Source organism: Pinus tabuliformis, chromosome 7 (assembly GCF_031772625.1).
Source record: "Pinus tabuliformis cultivar Carrire ecotype Pingquan chromosome 7, CPIR1, whole genome shotgun sequence".
In the NCBI taxonomy this organism is placed as follows: Eukaryota; Viridiplantae; Streptophyta; class Pinopsida; order Pinales; family Pinaceae; genus Pinus; species Pinus tabuliformis.
In genome coordinates this window covers 1,163,213,490-1,163,230,438 of record NC_142293.1, presented here as the reverse complement: position 1 = coordinate 1,163,230,438, position 16,949 = coordinate 1,163,213,490, and the positions used below count along the sequence as shown (strand labels likewise).

At 37.3% G+C, this 16,949-nt stretch overlaps 1 protein-coding gene and 1 long non-coding RNA gene across 4 annotated transcripts in view; one reads left to right on the top strand and one right to left on the bottom strand.

Annotated features, from left to right (window-relative positions):
- Nucleotides 1–2,147: 2,147 nt before the first annotated feature.
- On the bottom strand, nt 2,148–5,904 carry LOC149251612 (long chain acyl-CoA synthetase 4-like). The gene is made up of 4 exons (XM_089456552.1): nt 5,803–5,904; nt 4,554–4,721; nt 4,260–4,370; nt 2,148–4,150 (listed from the first exon to the last, which is right to left on the bottom strand). Exons 2-4 carry the CDS (start codon nt 4,662–4,664, stop codon nt 4,031–4,033), a joined length of 342 nt encoding a protein of 113 aa, XP_089312678.1. The 5' UTR covers nt 4,665–4,721; nt 5,803–5,904; the 3' UTR covers nt 2,148–4,030.
- A 3,852-nt stretch (nt 5,905–9,756) lies between these two features.
- Nucleotides 9,757–16,949, top strand: part of LOC149251610 (uncharacterized) — a 216,480-nt gene continuing 209,287 nt past the window's right edge. The window contains exons 1-2 of one of the 3 annotated variants that reach the window (XR_016266902.1): nt 9,757–10,253; nt 16,723–16,820. This is a non-coding gene — a long non-coding RNA (uncharacterized LOC149251610). The remainder of the gene's footprint in view (nt 10,254–16,722; nt 16,821–16,949) is intronic. The other 2 variants (XR_016266903.1, XR_016266901.1) reach the window with 2 other exon arrangements.

Genomic DNA, 16,949 nt, shown 5'->3' with positions numbered 1-16,949 from the left:
TATAATATTTACTATAATTATTGTTAAAGTGTTTAATAGTTCTTTCATACACAAATATTTGTATTTATTAAATCATTAATATATATAGTTATAATTTATATTAATCATTTTAATAAGACACATAATTTTTATAATAAATTCGTTACTATGGTAAATTTTGATGGTCAAATTTAACCATCTACATTAATATTAATTATTTTTTTATTAATCTTTATTAATTTTAAAAATATTATTAAATTATAATTTTTTAATATTCATTAAATTAATATTTTATACAAATATCTTTTTATTCTATAACTTAGAAGGCCATACATTTTTAATCATCTTATTTTTTTTCTTATGTTTTTGTTTTGTCTCTTTGATTATGTTCAATGTTCGTATTTATTGTGTTACTATATCCAATTTTCAATTAAATAGATATATCCATACATTCAAACCGGCTTGTCCAGGTCGGTACTTAGACCACATTATCTTCTGGATCCATGAAAGCGATGATCGTTGATTATATCAAATATGAAAAAAAATTCGCGTTTTCTGATATTTGTATCCTAAACACAACAAGTAAAAAAAGATAAACAGCATTACTTCACAATGCATTCCGAAAGGGCACGAACTGGAATAGTTGGGTTCCTATTATATGATAATTAGCAAAATTTTCTCAATCAAGCCGCAATTATTCAGTGCCGTAGAATTGTTATTCATAAAACTGTATCTACAAAGAAACACAGAAAAAATAATATTATAATATTCACTAAAGATAAATCAGACAACTTTAATGGCAGATTCTTATAGAAAGTAATGCAAATGTCCATGGTACGAAGAATAACGTCACACATTTTGTATTCCATCTGACCACTTTTTTGTTTGATTTGGCCAGCAATAGACAGAGAATGTATCTTTCTTCGTTTTGAGCCCACAATATTACGCGTAATATTAAGGCCTTAATTTATTGAAAAGTTTTCGACGATGAATCTATGCTTTACGCTTATGGATTACATGGACCTGAACCTCCGATATTTATGGCCCAACAATCAGGGATAAGTATGAAGATTACCTTTTTTTTCCGGGTATTATTACGATCAAAATATGACAACCTGATTGTTTATTGGGATGAATATATATATATATTAAACGGAGGTTTTATTGAATTATTAAAAAAAAATCTGGGTTGAAATTTTAATTTTTGTTGTTTAAAGGCGGGTTTTTTATTAGATATATAGAGGTGTTTAAAAATGAGTTGGAAAATGCTTTAAGATTATGTCTATTTGGTTAAAAGCTGGTGTTTTTTAGAATTTTAACAATCCAAGATTCAAAAACAATTAGTAGAGTGAAACATGTCTTTCACCACCATACAAGCATCATGATTTTCTTGAATAACAATGATAAGTCAAATTACATTTACAAATCTCAGCAAAAGTGTTAATTGTCTCCACTGTTGATTTCACAACTGAATTATGATAAATTTTTCCACTCTTTAAAATATAGAAAAATTTAATTACTAGTTATTTAAATGAAAATATAGTGTCAACTAATTATACTAAATATATAATCTCAATAATTGATATATAATTTTTTTAAGATTAATTTAACTTTTTAAAATTTAAATCATAAAATTTTAAGAATACTATAATTTAAATAATTTAAATAATTTTTTATTGTATAAATATATTTAAAAAAATAGAAAATTAAGAACATGGCTTTTTCTACCTTTGTAACTTAATTCTTCGGAAAGTGATAAGTAGCTTCGAGGAAAATATATGACAGTCAATTTTAAAGTCACAAACAAATTACATACAAATGGATATATAAATTGATATATGAGAATTTTTATTTGAAGACCAAATTCAAACAAGGGAGGCTGCGAGGCAGCAAGTCCCTGCATTGAGTGTGGTAGAAAAGAACTGTTGATAACTGCAAAATTGATCGAACGCTCTGCCATCTGCACTGGGGCTGGAAGGGCTGGAAGGTACAGGGTACAAGCTGCCTTAATGGTGAACAATATTAGCATAATATGACAATTGTGGAAACTTCCAAGAAAATTGAAATCCAACAAAGAATAGCCACTAGAAAATGGCATTCTAGTAATAAAAATCAGAAAGGAAAGTACATTGTGTTAATAAAAATCTATCTTCACAGAAAGACCCTTTTTCAAATTCTAGTGCTTTCAAATTTTTCTTTTACATTTGCAGTGTTTCCGAAAGGAGAGCACATTTGTTCGATTTAAGCTTCATGGTCTATCTTCCAACTGATTTTTCAGAAACCTACTAGCCTTTGTAGCTATGCAATAACCACATACAATGCCTTGATTTTGTAGGCACGGGATTTGCACAGGGATCCACTTTCTATAAGCCTACTAACTTACTGGCAGGCTTTGTCAGCCTAGGCCATATTGTACACCCTAACTGTTTGCCTCTGCAGCGATGGGTTCTTGTGGCCAAGGAGACTAATGTTTCTGCAAAACTATCATCTCAATATAAACATTCCAACAATGCATTGGAAGCCCCTACTGCTCCTTTGTTATTTTCGCGAGACTGTGAAAGGACTTGTGAAACAGGACAGCGTCCAGCTCTTGCTAAACCACTGAATTATACTTTGGTTTGGATAAAAGGCCTGATGAAATATATTTTCCAGTCCTAGCAATTGCAAACCAAAATGTAAATTCATTAAATAGACATTTGAGAGGGGGATGGAAGGGCTGGAATGTATAGGGTACAAGCTTCCTTAATGGTGAACAATAGTAGCATAATATGACAATCCAGTATTTCACAGAGCATCCCACATGAGAGGATTGGAAAGAGCACAATGATTGAGGAGAGAGATTCAGCTGCTGCCCAGCACTGAAAAGCAAATAAAAGACATGATTATAGTCTTGTGTGACATTGGTATTCAACTGGTAACCCCTCCAAAGTCTGCTGACAAAGCCTGAGAATGCAAATAATACAAGTCACCAAAAAAAGTGTATTCTGTCAAACTGAACTCTGATTCGTGGATGATTGCACAAACTTCGTGTAGAAAAGAACTGTGTAAGGATCTGGTAAAGGGTAAGGATCTGGGTACCTGCAATTCAAAAATGTCAAACTTCCAAGAAAATTGAAATCCAGCAAAGAATAGCCACCAGAAAATGGCATTCTAGTAATAAAAATCAGAAAGGAAAGTACATTGTGTTAATAAAAATCTATCTTCACAGAAAGACCCTTTTTCAAATTCTAGTGCTTTCAAATTTTGCTTTTACATCTGCAGTGTTTCCGAAAGGAGAGCACATTTGTTCAATTTAAGCTTCATGGTCTATCTTCCAACTGATTTTTCAGAAACCTACTAGCCTTTGTAGCTGTGCAATAAACATATACAATGCCTTGATTTTGTAGGCATGATATTTGCACAGGGATCCACTTTCTATAAGCCTACTAACTTACCGGCAGGCTTTGTCAGCCTAGGCCATATTGTACACCCTAACTGTTTGCCTCTGCAGCGATGGGTTCTTGTGGCCAAGGAGACTAATGTTTCTGCAAAACTATCATCTCAATATAAACATTCCAAAAATGCATTGGAAGCCCCTACTAACAATGCATTGGAAGCCCCTACTACTCCTTTGCTATTTTTGCGAGACTGTGAAAGGACTTGTGAAACAGAACAGCGTCCAGCTCTTGCTAAACCACTGAATGTGCAAACAAATTTGGTTGCAACTTTTTGGTAGAAGTATTACAAGGAGCATTGAGTTGATTTTGCAAGGAGCATTGAGTTGGTATTACGAGAAAAATTGGTATTAAAATTGTAAGCACTATTGGTGAGAGAGGAAAACAATGTTATTAGGAATGACAATCTGCAACTAGAGGGAAAGAATGTGGCCAGGAATGACAATCTGCAACTAGAGGCACCTGTCTCTGATGCTATATCAATCTCTCTCCTCTAATTCAATCGGTCCACACATATAGCAGGCCATCGTTACAGTTATGGAAACCATTTTTGATAAATTTAAGAGTATGTGAATAAATAACATGTTAAGAAAGATATACACTGAATTATATTTTTTTCAGTTAGACACTATAGATTTGCATATAGGACTTGAATATATGCGATCAAAGACACGTGGGACACCACAGAAGACCGTTGGTTTTAGTTCTGCAATATCCTCCACCAAAAGCTTCACATCCTGCGGGAATAAACAAGCATTACTGTGAAATCAAGAAACTAGCACTAGATTTTTAAGTGCATAAAGATGGTGGACAATTGAGAAAAAAAAACAACACAAAGCAGTATACCCCGCGCCAGAAGCCTATTGAAGCACTTTTTGATATGAAAAATTCCTCTATCACCCGATCAAATATATGTGCTAGAGGAAGAAACGAGAGATAAACATCCTTCTCTGTGAGCTGCAAGGTTTTGCAAAGAAGTTTTCCAGCGCATAAAAATCATGAGTTAAAGCAAATGCCATGACTGCTAGAACCAACTGATAAGTTCTCAAAATGTTTGATATATTAGGAATAAATGAAGCTTTGATCTATGAAGTTATTATATCAACTACAAAAACTAACCATGTAATTGAAAGAATTTACCTCTTCATTCTGACATTTAAGAAAATAACCAATTCCAGTCACCATAGAAACAATGTTTTCATTTGTGATCAATACGCCTTTAGGTTCACCAGTTGTGCCACTAGTGTACATTATCGTGCAAATATCGCTCTTTTTGGGTAATAATAGTTCAAACCTCCTTTCCTCACCCTGCAGAAGATATAAGAAAAATGGCCTTTATAATTTACTTTGCAGTTGCAGTAAACTACTATGTAAAGATCGTTGAGCTTATATATTTTTCCACCAACCACATAAGAAAGACATACAAATTTAGAGCAAATCAAACAATACATGATCAAAAGCAGAAATTCACAAACTATTGATTTCTCAAGGAATTCAGACCTATTTGGTTCAAATAACCTTTTTACTTTCAAAAATGTTTTGATTGACTCTACTCTATAATTCCAATGTCGAAGAGATCAGAAGCTAGTAATAAATTTTTTGTACATGTTCCGACTGGTGGCACAGGCTGTCAGAAAACTTAGTTTATGGCAGACACATATCTGACAAGGAAAATTGTCAAAATTATAATTAGAAAGGTTGTATCAAGCACGAAATAAAGAGAGTTGAACTAATAAGTGAAAACAGAATGTCATAAGGTTTCCATTCAAGAAGAAAGGTCTTCACCGTTGTCTGGAAGACATCCAAACTTTTCTTCTGATGAACAATATAAAGTTGCAATAGCCACTTTCATTTTGCCAGTGGGATACAGATAAAGCATAGCATTTCCTTCTACTACCATCTTGTATCACCTTTCCCATGAGCTTGAACTTGAGATTCAAGGGTGAGGAAATTTTAAAGAGATTTCATGAAACAGAAAGAAAGAAGATGATAGCAAAGTCACTTTGCAGGCACTGGGCTTAGAAGTTAGATCTATCTTAATCCTGGATCTAGCAAGCACCAAAAGGGGTCAAATCCCTCAAGGTGGAACATTTTGAGAGTGCAAACACCTGAGGTTTTCACCTTAAGGGATCTCATCTAAGCTATAGTTTATTTTTCAGGCCAGCTTGAAAGAAAAAAAAATTATTGTTTTGATTTTTTAATCACTATTTTATTAATCCTACCTGGACTGTAGAACGTGCCTCTTGGTGCAACAAGGAATAAACCAAGAATTTAATAAACAACACAGGTTAAAGTAGAATACCAATCCAATAAATCATATAGAGGCATGAAAATTATGAAGCTACAAGTAATCATCAAATGAATAATTTTAAATGCATATGGGATATACCAGCAACAAAAAGTCATTCCAAGTATAGACTTTGAGTCCTAGCCGTTCAATTTCTTCTCTCTGGGAATCTGTGATTTTGCCAAAGCTTACAATTGCTGCACTCAAAAGTTTGATATCAGACTTACTTTAAAAATAAATATCAACAAACTGAAGAGTTGTAAATATGGTCAGATAAGAAGGATGAAATGGTAGGATACTCAGAATCGCCAGAGTTTAAATGGGTTTGTGCATTTACCAGAGTTTAAATGGGTTTGTGCTAGTGTCCCTATTCAATGCCACTAATATACAATCTAGATTCAATGCATCCTTACATGTACAGTCAATAACACAAAAACAGAGTTAGTAGAACACCTCACCCTCAATTTGATGCATCTTCAAGCTTCGCAACTTCAAGGCTTTGCATATCACATCAGAGTTTTCCAAGTTTAAGTGGATCTATGCTATGCAACCTCAACGCTGTGCATATCACATCAGAGTCACCCAAGTTTAATTGGATCTATGCTAGTGTCCACACTCAATAAAGTCAATGCACTATTTAGATTTAAGACACTGTTACACAGTCATGCATAAATGAGTTGATGGGTCATTACATCCTCTATTTGAACACGAGAATTTATGGTGCATATCACAATTTAGATGGGTCTATGACAGTGTACATATTGGATGCACCCAATGCAGCATCTAGATTTAATACAACTTTACCCATATATAAGTTTATAACACATTTAACTTTACCCAATACACCATCGTTTTAACTGTGAAATTCCTCTGTTGTTTTTTCAGGTGCAACAAGTTCTGCCCTTCAAGGGTTTCGTTTCAGTTTTCTCTAGTCTGTCCTTTGACTGTACTGGACTTACCCTAACTATGGTTTGAAAGACCTTTCTGAAAATTAGTGTTTAGCGTTAAAGACCTTCTACACAATTGCTTGGAAAGCTGATTGAAGAATTATCAGAGCACAATTTTCTTTTCTGTTTACTGTAACCAATATTTGAGTATTGATGAAATTCCGTAGGCCAGTTCGCACCAAATGTAATGTTGATAGAACCCTCCTTTTCAGTTGCCGAAGTTTCCATTGTAACATTTGCGAATGTACATTGGTTCAAATCACCACGTTGCTTTTAATTAATTGGTAATGGAAATAAGAGAAGATCAAATACCTAAGAATCATACAGAATTTCGCAGAAATTTTGATCTATAGAAAAAATATTATGATATCCTGTCTAATCAATGATTACAAAATAAGCAGAAATTTGAAAACCACTGCAATAGAACACCAATTGAGAAAATGTACTAGGTTTTTGAAAAGGTTAACAATATATGCAACATAAGTTGCAGAGACATGGACTCCACCGCAGAATGAACCAGGCCGAGGAATGAACAAGGCCGAGGTTAAGGAGGGCCTCAAGGAGGGCACGAGGCTGAGGAATGAACAATGTCGAGGTTAATGAGGGCAGAGTTTTGATAAATGGAACGATGCGACACATAGCCCTCATGGTGGGTCCCACATGGCATTTTGTTTAGGATGATTACTATGCTATGTGTAGTTGTAATTTATAAAATTTGCATTTGCATGCGCTACACGTGCCTCCTGCCTCACCGAGAGGTGTAACCAGAGAACGATTGCCTTGAAGAAACTCAATTGCCAAACACAAACACATAGTTTTTCACACTGTCAATTCAGCGAGTTATTCTGTTGGTTCAACATAAGTACGACCAACAGCACTTGAAGCAGCGGCTTATTCTGTTGATTATGACCTTCGTGATCGAGATGCAACACTTGAAGCAGCGGCTTATTCTGTTGATTATGACCTTCGTGATCGAGATGCAGTAGATCCACCCACAAATCTTTGCTGTTGTTTATTCAGTCTTAGTTACTAGTGCTAGATATACTGTTCCTGGGTATTTTGTACAGGTTAAATGCTCCATGTCATATGCATTTATTATCGAAATTCCCCAAGATGCATCTAGTTTCTAGGCTTAAATGCTCCATGCAAAAAAACACATTGGACGGTTTGTGTTCCGGCATTATGTTCAATTCCGGGCAATTTCTTCCGGGGAAAAATGAAATAAGAATATAGATAATAATCAGTTGAAGAACCAGTTTAAGCATCACTAGTAATAGTACCAAGAGCGCAGGAGCAGAACCAGTTTAACCAGTTCGAGCCACACACTATCAACGAAGTTCAAAAGGATAAGGTTGGTTTAGTTTCCAAGTATTTATTTTCACAGATTTATAAGCTTTCTTCAGGCCAACTAATTTTACCTTTCATGCATTTGTCCTATGCGAGTGGTCCTGCGATGCTAAAATATTGAAATAAGATCAGCTTGGAACAAATGACTAAAATGTGAATCTAATTTTCACCTTCATTTTTATGATATTTGAAATTCACAGATAAAACATTTGATGTAGTACCTTGTTCTGGTAGATGATGACGTGAGGTACAAAGTCCTGCAACTGTAACAAAAATTGACATGAGGTACAAACTCCTGCAACTGCAACAAAAATTATTGTTTTCAGCTTTAAACTAACAAAAAATTATTGTTTTTAGTAATAAGCTAATTGAAGTTCATAAAATCATCTCCATATTTATGATTCCTTCTAATAAAGTCCTGCAGCGGCAACAAAGGCATTCACAGGTAGATTACCTATGAAGCCAACCAGCACCTCGCCTAGCAAAGGCATAGATGGGAGCAGGTTCTGATGTCTCTGCTTCAGTCTGGGGGGTCTCCTGTTTTCGTAGCAACTGGTTAAAAGGAAAGAGCCTCAAGGGCAGGTGAAAAGACAGAGTTATGTGTACCTATCTGCCTAAAGATGGAAGGCTCTATATAAATGAGAGAAGACATCAGTGCGACATAAGTGGCTCTGGGTGACTGGTTTGCCAACTTAGAAATGAAACAATGCAGTGGTCGACAACAAGTACCCTGGATAATGCGAAGATAGTTCTCGTTGCTTCATAGCTCTCCCTATTGTGCTGCTTCTGCTTCAGAGCTCTCTTCTACCCTGGAACCTGGGTTACTGGTTAAGAAGGAAGGCTCTGCAGGCAAGTACCCTGGATAATGTGAAGATAGCTCCCGTTCCATAGATGACACCACATTAACATGTGTCAACTTCAGCCACACCGCACGAACACGTCGCAACTTCAGTGATTAAGAAATGGTGCAAACTGGGCTAGCATTTAATATTGCTAGACTAATGCTAGCATTAGTCTATAGTTTGAAACAATTTCGAAATATGAAAAGCACAAACCGAAAATAACATAAGATTATCACCCCTCCGCCTCGGGAAGAGGCTAAATAAGACCACGAAAAAAATTAAAATATGGTCTGTGAACAACATAGCACATTGACACTAAAAACTTACTAAATATTTTGGGCGAACTAATGTTAACTCATCGAAATCGATTACTATAGTCCCTAGCCATTGCGAGATGGTAGAGACTAATAACGACCAAATTAATATATAAGACCTCTTATTTGTGGTACCAAATAAAAACATCAACGTTTCATGGTTGTTACATTGTTATAATCACGGAAGGGGGGTGATGTTGCATAATTGTAATCAATCATGGGCTGTTCCAGAAATAAGGAGAACTATTACTTGTCTTACATGTATGTGAACGTGAGGGGACCTTTTAAGTCGTATCGTGTAAGTTAATGGTTCATCTAACGTAGACACGCTTTTGAAAATCTAAAATAGAAACGTCTAACATATGAATTGTCAATAGTAGAAAATGGCGATGTGGTCAAAGTGACAGCTATTCACATTTCAATTCTATACTGTGCGACAGCTATTCACATTTCAATTCTATACTGTGCGACTTGAAAGACAACGAAATATTGACACATATACGAAACCCTACTTTCACGTTATCCTTATCCTAAGGAAGTTACCGCATGTTTACTCGGAAAAGAAGCGGTCATAAGAAAGAAAGAGAATCCAAGCCAATAACGGGACAAAAATCCAAGGCAGCGTCATTTCGGGGAGTGTGCGTTATTTCCCAAACCCTAATTCTCTTTCTTCGTGATGCAGAAGATATATGAGATCCACCTAGCGAAACAAACAGGCGTTGCTTTCGAGGCAATTGATGCCAACCAGAGAGAGCCCCGCGGCCCCTTACTATTCTTCGCTCCGTCTTTTCTTACAGGTTCAGCGTCAAATATCATTGAAGCAATCCTATTTTTTTAGACTAAATGACTTGGACTTGAAAGCCTGGTAGGACTAGGACTCTGGAGACACACTAAGCCTTAAAAACATGGCCCGTCAGAGAAATTTTATCGGTAGCCAAAATCTCTGTAATGCTTATGAATTTTGGAGATGAAACGACTGGTCCCGAATGGATCTAGGAGCAGACAACATGAATGTTCTTCGTAGACACAAAAGCAAGCAACTTTCTTAGAGTGGTCACGTCCATAGCGGCTCCTAATGGGTTTGAAGGATTTGTTACCAAAAGGCCCTGATGGGTATTTTTCAATGGGAGAAATACCAAAAACCAAGAATTCAAACACACAGAGGCAATGCTCTGTTTCTACCTTTCCAGGATCTTTTGTGCTCAGGCAAGATTAAAAAAAAATTCACAGAGAAACAGAGTAATTCACCACCATTAAAACATTCTATTCATTAAAAACTGATACAAGCTTAATCCTCTTTTACTGAGAGGGATTTACCACTGTAAAATCATTTTCATATTCACTGCTGTGAAAAAAAACAACTTACTGCTGTAACAAAAGTTTACATGAGTTTACTGCTGTAAAACAAAATTTACACAGGCTTACAAAATTCGCTCCACCATCTTCTTTATGCACTGCTGTGCAAAACCACACATGGTTTTTCGCTATGGCCAACACAAAAAAAAATTACATCACTGGTTCCATTTCGCTGCTGCGAACACACACACATAAATTCCTCCCGTGTGTCATACAAAATAATACAGAGCACACTATGTTTTTTACTGCTCCATCGTTCCTCTTTCAAAAAGTCAAATGCACGAGCCCTTTTCATTTTTTGAAAACAAAATAAAAAAAACACAATTACTTTTACGTGCCGTAAAATATTTTTAACACCCATGCCTTTCTTTAAATGCACCATACCTCCGATACATATAAAAACATTAAAATTTAAATCACCTACCAATACTTCTACGGGCACATTAACTACATTATTATTGGCGGTCAACACAAAATTGAATTCACTCCACGCAAGGCTTTTAATATAGGCTCGTATGCATCTTCAATCAATCAACGGACGAAAATACGGGAGCAGATCCTACGGTGGAGAAAGATATCGGAAGCCCTCACTTGAGTGAACGATAGCTCCCGATATGTCAGAGTTGCTGATGTCAGGTGAGATCCACGCGTCTTCACCAAATCGCATCGGAGCCAAGAATACGGAAACAACTTTTCCGGAAAAGCGGTGCGATATGCTTCTGGGTGGTTTGTGGTTTCATGCTGGTGGTTTTGGGTGAGAACGCACGGCTGCGTTGAAATTATAACTTCAACACTCCCCTTTAATTTCAACAGCTGGGCATTCGGTCATACCGAGACACTTTCTCAAAAATTCAAAGCTTTTCTGATCCAATGGCTTTGTCAAGATGTCTGCAACCTGTTCTTGAGTCCTGCAATGTTTCAAGACAATTTCTCCATTGTTCACCAATTCTCTGATGTAGTGAAACCTTGTATCAATGTGTTTCGTTCTTTTATGAAACACTGAATTCTTTGACAATGCAATAGCTGAGCTATTGTCACAAAAGATCACTGTCGCTTTTGCCTACTCTTGGCCTAAGCTTCTCAACATTCTTCTCATCCACACTGCTTGACATGCTGCTGCTGTAGCTGCCACATATTCAGCCTCTGCTGTAGACAATGCTACAATGGACTGCTTCTTAGAAGCCCATGAGATGGCTCCTGAACCCATATTAAATACATAACCGGAAGTGCTCTTCCGATCATCTACACTTCCAGCCCAATCGCTATCAGTGTATCCAACCAAGTCTGAACTTTCTGAGACATTATATAAAATTCCAAACATTTTGGTACCTTTGACATACCTCAAAATTCTCTTTGTTGCCTGCCAATGTGCCTCCTTCGGCCTCTCCATGAACCTGGAAATTAAACTAACAGCATACATTAAATCAGGCCTAGTTGCTGTTAAATACATAAGGCTGCCCACAATACTTTTGTACAAGCTAGGATCAAAATCCTTGCTGCTGTCCTCTCTGCTGAGTTTTAATCCCATCACTGTGGGAGTGATGGCTGCCTTGCATTCTTCCATCTTAAATCTGCCCAAAACTTGATTTACATATCTTGCTTGAGATATAAAAATTCCTTTTTCATTTTGATCTACTTCTATGCCTAAGAAGTATCTCAACAAACCCATGTCAGTCATTTCAAATTCATCCTTCATGACTGATTTAAAATTCTCAATAAGATAAATATCATTTCCAGTGAAAATAACATCATCTACATACAAGACAACAATTAAAATTTTACCATCATTTTCCTTGATGTAGACTGTGGGTTCTCCTTCACATTTGTCAAATTCATTATCCAATAGATATGAGTCTATCCTGCTGTACCATGCTCTTGGCGCTTGCTTCAGCCCATAAAGAGCTTTCTTCAATTTGCACACTTTGTGCTCTTCACCTTTCTTCTCATATCCGAGAGGCTGTTCCACATAGACCTCTTCCATTAACACTCCATTTAGGAATGCTGATTTCACATCCATTTGGTAGACTTTCCATTTGTTTTGTGCTGCTATGGACAACACTGCTCTCACGGTTTCCATTCTTACAACCGGGGCGAAAGTCTCCTCATAATCTCTTCCATACTGCTGCTTGTACCCCTTGACAACCAGCCTTGCCTTGTGCCTTTCTATCTTGCCTTCAGCATTGCTCTTGGTCTTATAGACCCATTTCACACCAATGACTTCTTTGCCTTTTGGTAGCTCAACCAAATCCCATGTTTTGTTTCTCTCTATGGCATTCATCTCCTCATCCATAGCTTCTATCCATTTCCTATCTTTAATTGCATCTTTGAAATGAATAGGATCATCAACATGACAATACAAGGCAAACAAAGAATTCATTCCTTCATCATAAATGTCACTTAGATTTCTAAATTTCTTACCTCGTTCACTTGGTGTGCAAGTGCTTGAAGATGCACTTGAATTTCCTCCTTGTGGTGTGCTTGGAGAAGCACTCTCACTGATCCTCAATGGTGTCCCTTGCTGTCCTTGTGTTGGCGCTGCTGTTTGGGGATGCATTTCAGCCACCTCCTCTTCATCTTCATCATGAGACAAACAGTTTTTGACATTCATTGTTTTCTCTATGCTTCCATCCCAAGCTTCCTCTTCAATGAATTGAACATCCCTGCTGACAAAGAACTTCTTGGTAGATGGAATGTACAGCCTGTAGGCTTTGGATTCATCACTGTATCCAATGAAGATGTATTTCTCCCCTTTGCTGTTCAACTTCCTCCTTAGCTGATCTGGAATGTGTGCATAGGCCACACACCCAAAAACTCTCATGTGGGTGACTCATTGCTTTCTTCCACTCCATGCCTCTTCTGGCACTTTGTTCATCACTGCTTTTGTAGGACACCTATTCAATATATAAACTGCACAATGTACAGCTTCAGCCCAATACTCATTTGGCAAATGCTTTGCCTTCAACATGCTCCTTGCCATATCCATGATGGTTCTGTTTTTCCTTTCAGCAACTCCATTTTGCTGTGGGGTGTACCGAGTTGTGAACTGTTTATGTATTCCATTTTCTCTACAAAACTTTAGGAATTCATTTGAGATATACTCACCTCCTCTATCAGTTCTCAATACTTTTATGTGCAGCCCACTTTGGTTCTCCACAAGTGCTTTGAAATTTTGGAATTTCTCAAAGACTTCACTTTTGTTCTTGAGGAAATATATCCAAGTCTTTCTTGTAAAGTCATCAATGAATGTTAAGAAATATAGGCTGCCTGCTAATGATGGAGCTTGCATTGGTCCACACAAATCTGAGTGGATAATCTCTAAGGGTGCCTTTGCCCTTATGCTCTTCCCTGATGGAAAACTTTCTCTGTGTTGTTTTCCCAAAATGCAACCTTCACAAAGGCTGTCCGGCTTCTCTATCAATGGTAATCCCCTTACCATTCCTTTTCTGCTCAATAGGTTTAGACCTCCAAAATTTAGATGCCCGAATCTCAAGTGCCATAACCAGTTCTCATCCTTTGGCACGCTTTGGAAGGCCTCTTGGGTGACTGCTGCCATTTCCTTCTTGTTCTTCAAGTCTGCCCTGATCCGGAGAGGGAACATCCTGTTCCTTGTCATCTTCACTTCAGCAATGCATCTTTTGCTGGGTGGTATGTCCTTGATGGTGCACACATCATTTTCAAAGTAAACATTGTAACCCTTTTGGATAAGCTGTCCAACACTCAATAGGTTACATCTCATTCCGGGGACATAGTAGACATCTGCTATGGTTTTCCTTTCTCCTTGTTTTGTAAATATTTTTACCTCCCCTTTTCCCATAACAGACACTTTACTATCGGTTCCTAGTGTGACCTCTGATTTCAAATTCTGATTTAAGGCTGAAAAGAGGGCTATATTCCCTGTCATATGGTTGCTGCAACCTGAGTCTAAAAACCATATGTCCTCACTATGTGTTTCAGCCATGTTACAAGCTAACAGGACATTTTCTTGACTGCTGTTTTCTCTTGTAACATTTGCTTTTTGTCTGCTGTTCATATCATGTTGTTTCTTTCTACAATCACTAGCATAATGTCCATACTTTTTGCAATAATAGCATTGAACATTAGATTTATCATACCTTTGTCCTTGAGCATGATGTTGTCCTCCTTGTTGGCTGCTGCCTTGACCTTGGTTCTGATTTGGATTGCTGCCTCTTCCTTGTGCATTTGATGGGCTGTTCCTTCCACCTCTGTTCTGGCTTCTGCCTCTTCCTCTTCGGTTTCCTCTGCCTTGACCTCTTCCTCTTCCAAAGGACATCTGGGTCTTGAAGGCTTGCTCAAGAGATGAGTTTTCATTCCTACTCAACCTCTGCTCATGTGTTATCAGTGATGCATGTAGCTCATCAACTGAATAGTTTGAGAGATCCTTTGTCTCTTCAATGGTGGTGACTATGGCATCAAACCTTGAGGGTAAGACCCTCAATATTTTCTCCACTATTCTTCTATCTTCAATTGTTTCTCCATGAGTTCTCATTTGTGTGATTACACCAATCACATGAGTGAAGAATGATTCAATGTTGTCTGACTCCTTCATGTTCAAGTTTTCAAAATCCTTTCTCAACAATTGTAGTTTTGGTGTCTTCACTCTCTCCATGCCTTGATAGGCTGTCTTGAGGGTTTGCCATGCTTCATTTGATGTTTTAGCTGCTGCTATCCTTGGAAATATACTCTGGTCTACTGCTAGATGCAACAATAAAATGGCCTTTGCATCCTTCTTCCTATTGCTCTTCAGCTGATCTCTCTCTCCCTGAGTTAGTTCATTGAACTCATTTTCATCTGCTACCTCTTCAAAACCTTCCTCAACTATTTCCCATAAATCTTGAGAGGCAAACAGGGCTCTCATAGTTATTGACCAGTAGTCATAGTTCTTCCCATTAAACTGTGGGAGCTGGGTGTTAAACAAACCCATACCAGTGCTTGTGCTGGCCATTCCTTGTATTCTGATCTATGCCTCTAAATCCTTGACTGTGTGTTTAAAACAGCTGACTGTTTCTTCAGCAACACAAAAAAAACTTTTGGAATACCTGACTCCTTTGCTGTCTGAGTCTTCTGTCTGCCTGAGAAGTTTTGCTGCAGCAACAACCTTCTCCCTTCAGCTTCTTTAACTTCTTTTAAAGAGCCTGGACTAGCTCTGATACCACTGATGGGTATTTTTCAATGGGAGAAATACCAAAAACCAAGAATTCAAACACACAGAGGCAATGCTCTGTTTCTACCTTTCCAGGATCTTTTGTGCTCAGGCAAGATTAAAAAAAATTTCACAGAGAAACAGAGTAATTCACCACCATTAAAACATTCTATTCATTAAAAACTGATACAAGCTTAATCCTCTTTTACTGAGAGGGATTTACCACTGTAAAATCATTTTCATATTCACTGCTGTGAAAAAAACAACTTACTGCTGTAACAAAAGTTTACATGAGTTTACTGCTGTAAAACAAAATTTACACAGGCTTACAAAATTTGCTCCACCATCTTCTTTATGCACTGCTGTGCAAAACCACACATGGTTTTTCGCTATGGCCAACACAAAAAAAATTACATCACTGGTTCCATTTCGCTGCTGCGAACACACACACATAAATTCCTCCCGTGTGTCATACAAAATAATACAGAGCACACTATGTTTTTTACTGCTCCATCGTTCCTCTTTCAAAAAGTCAAATGCACAAGCCCTTTTCATTTTTTGAAAACAAAATAAAAAAAACACAATTACTTTTACGTGCCGTAAAATATTTTTAACACCCATGCCTTTCTTTAAATGCACCATACCTCCGATACATATAAAAACATTAAAATTTAAATCACCTACCAATACTTCTACGGACACATTAACTACATTATTATTGGCGGTCAACACAAAATTGAATTCACTCCACGCAAGGCTTTTAATATAGGCTCGTATGCATCTTCAATCAATCAACGGACGAAAATACGGGAGCAGATCCTACGGTGGAGAAAGATATCGGAAGCCCTCACTTGAGTGAACGATAGCTCCCGATATGTCAGAGTCGCTGATGTCAGGTGAGATCCACGCGTCTTCACCAAATCGCATCGGAGCCAAGAATACGGAAACAACTTTTCCCGGAAAAGCGGTGCGATATGCTTCTGGGTGTTTTGTGGTTTCATGCTGGTGGTTTTGGGTGAGAACGCACGGCTGCGTTGAAATTATAACTTCAACAGGCCCTTCAGTTGTATATTTCGACGATGGGCTTGTTGATAGACTGCATCAAAGGGAGGTATCATTATCTGAAAATCATTGCGGTTGCCGCACTGCACGGGTATGACCTCTACTCCTAAACGCCATTCTAGATCTCTGTGAAAACTGCGGTAACAAATGTTCCATTCAGTTGCATTTTCAGCTCAGAGGTAGATGTTAATGATGCTATTATAAGAATGTATTAAAATAA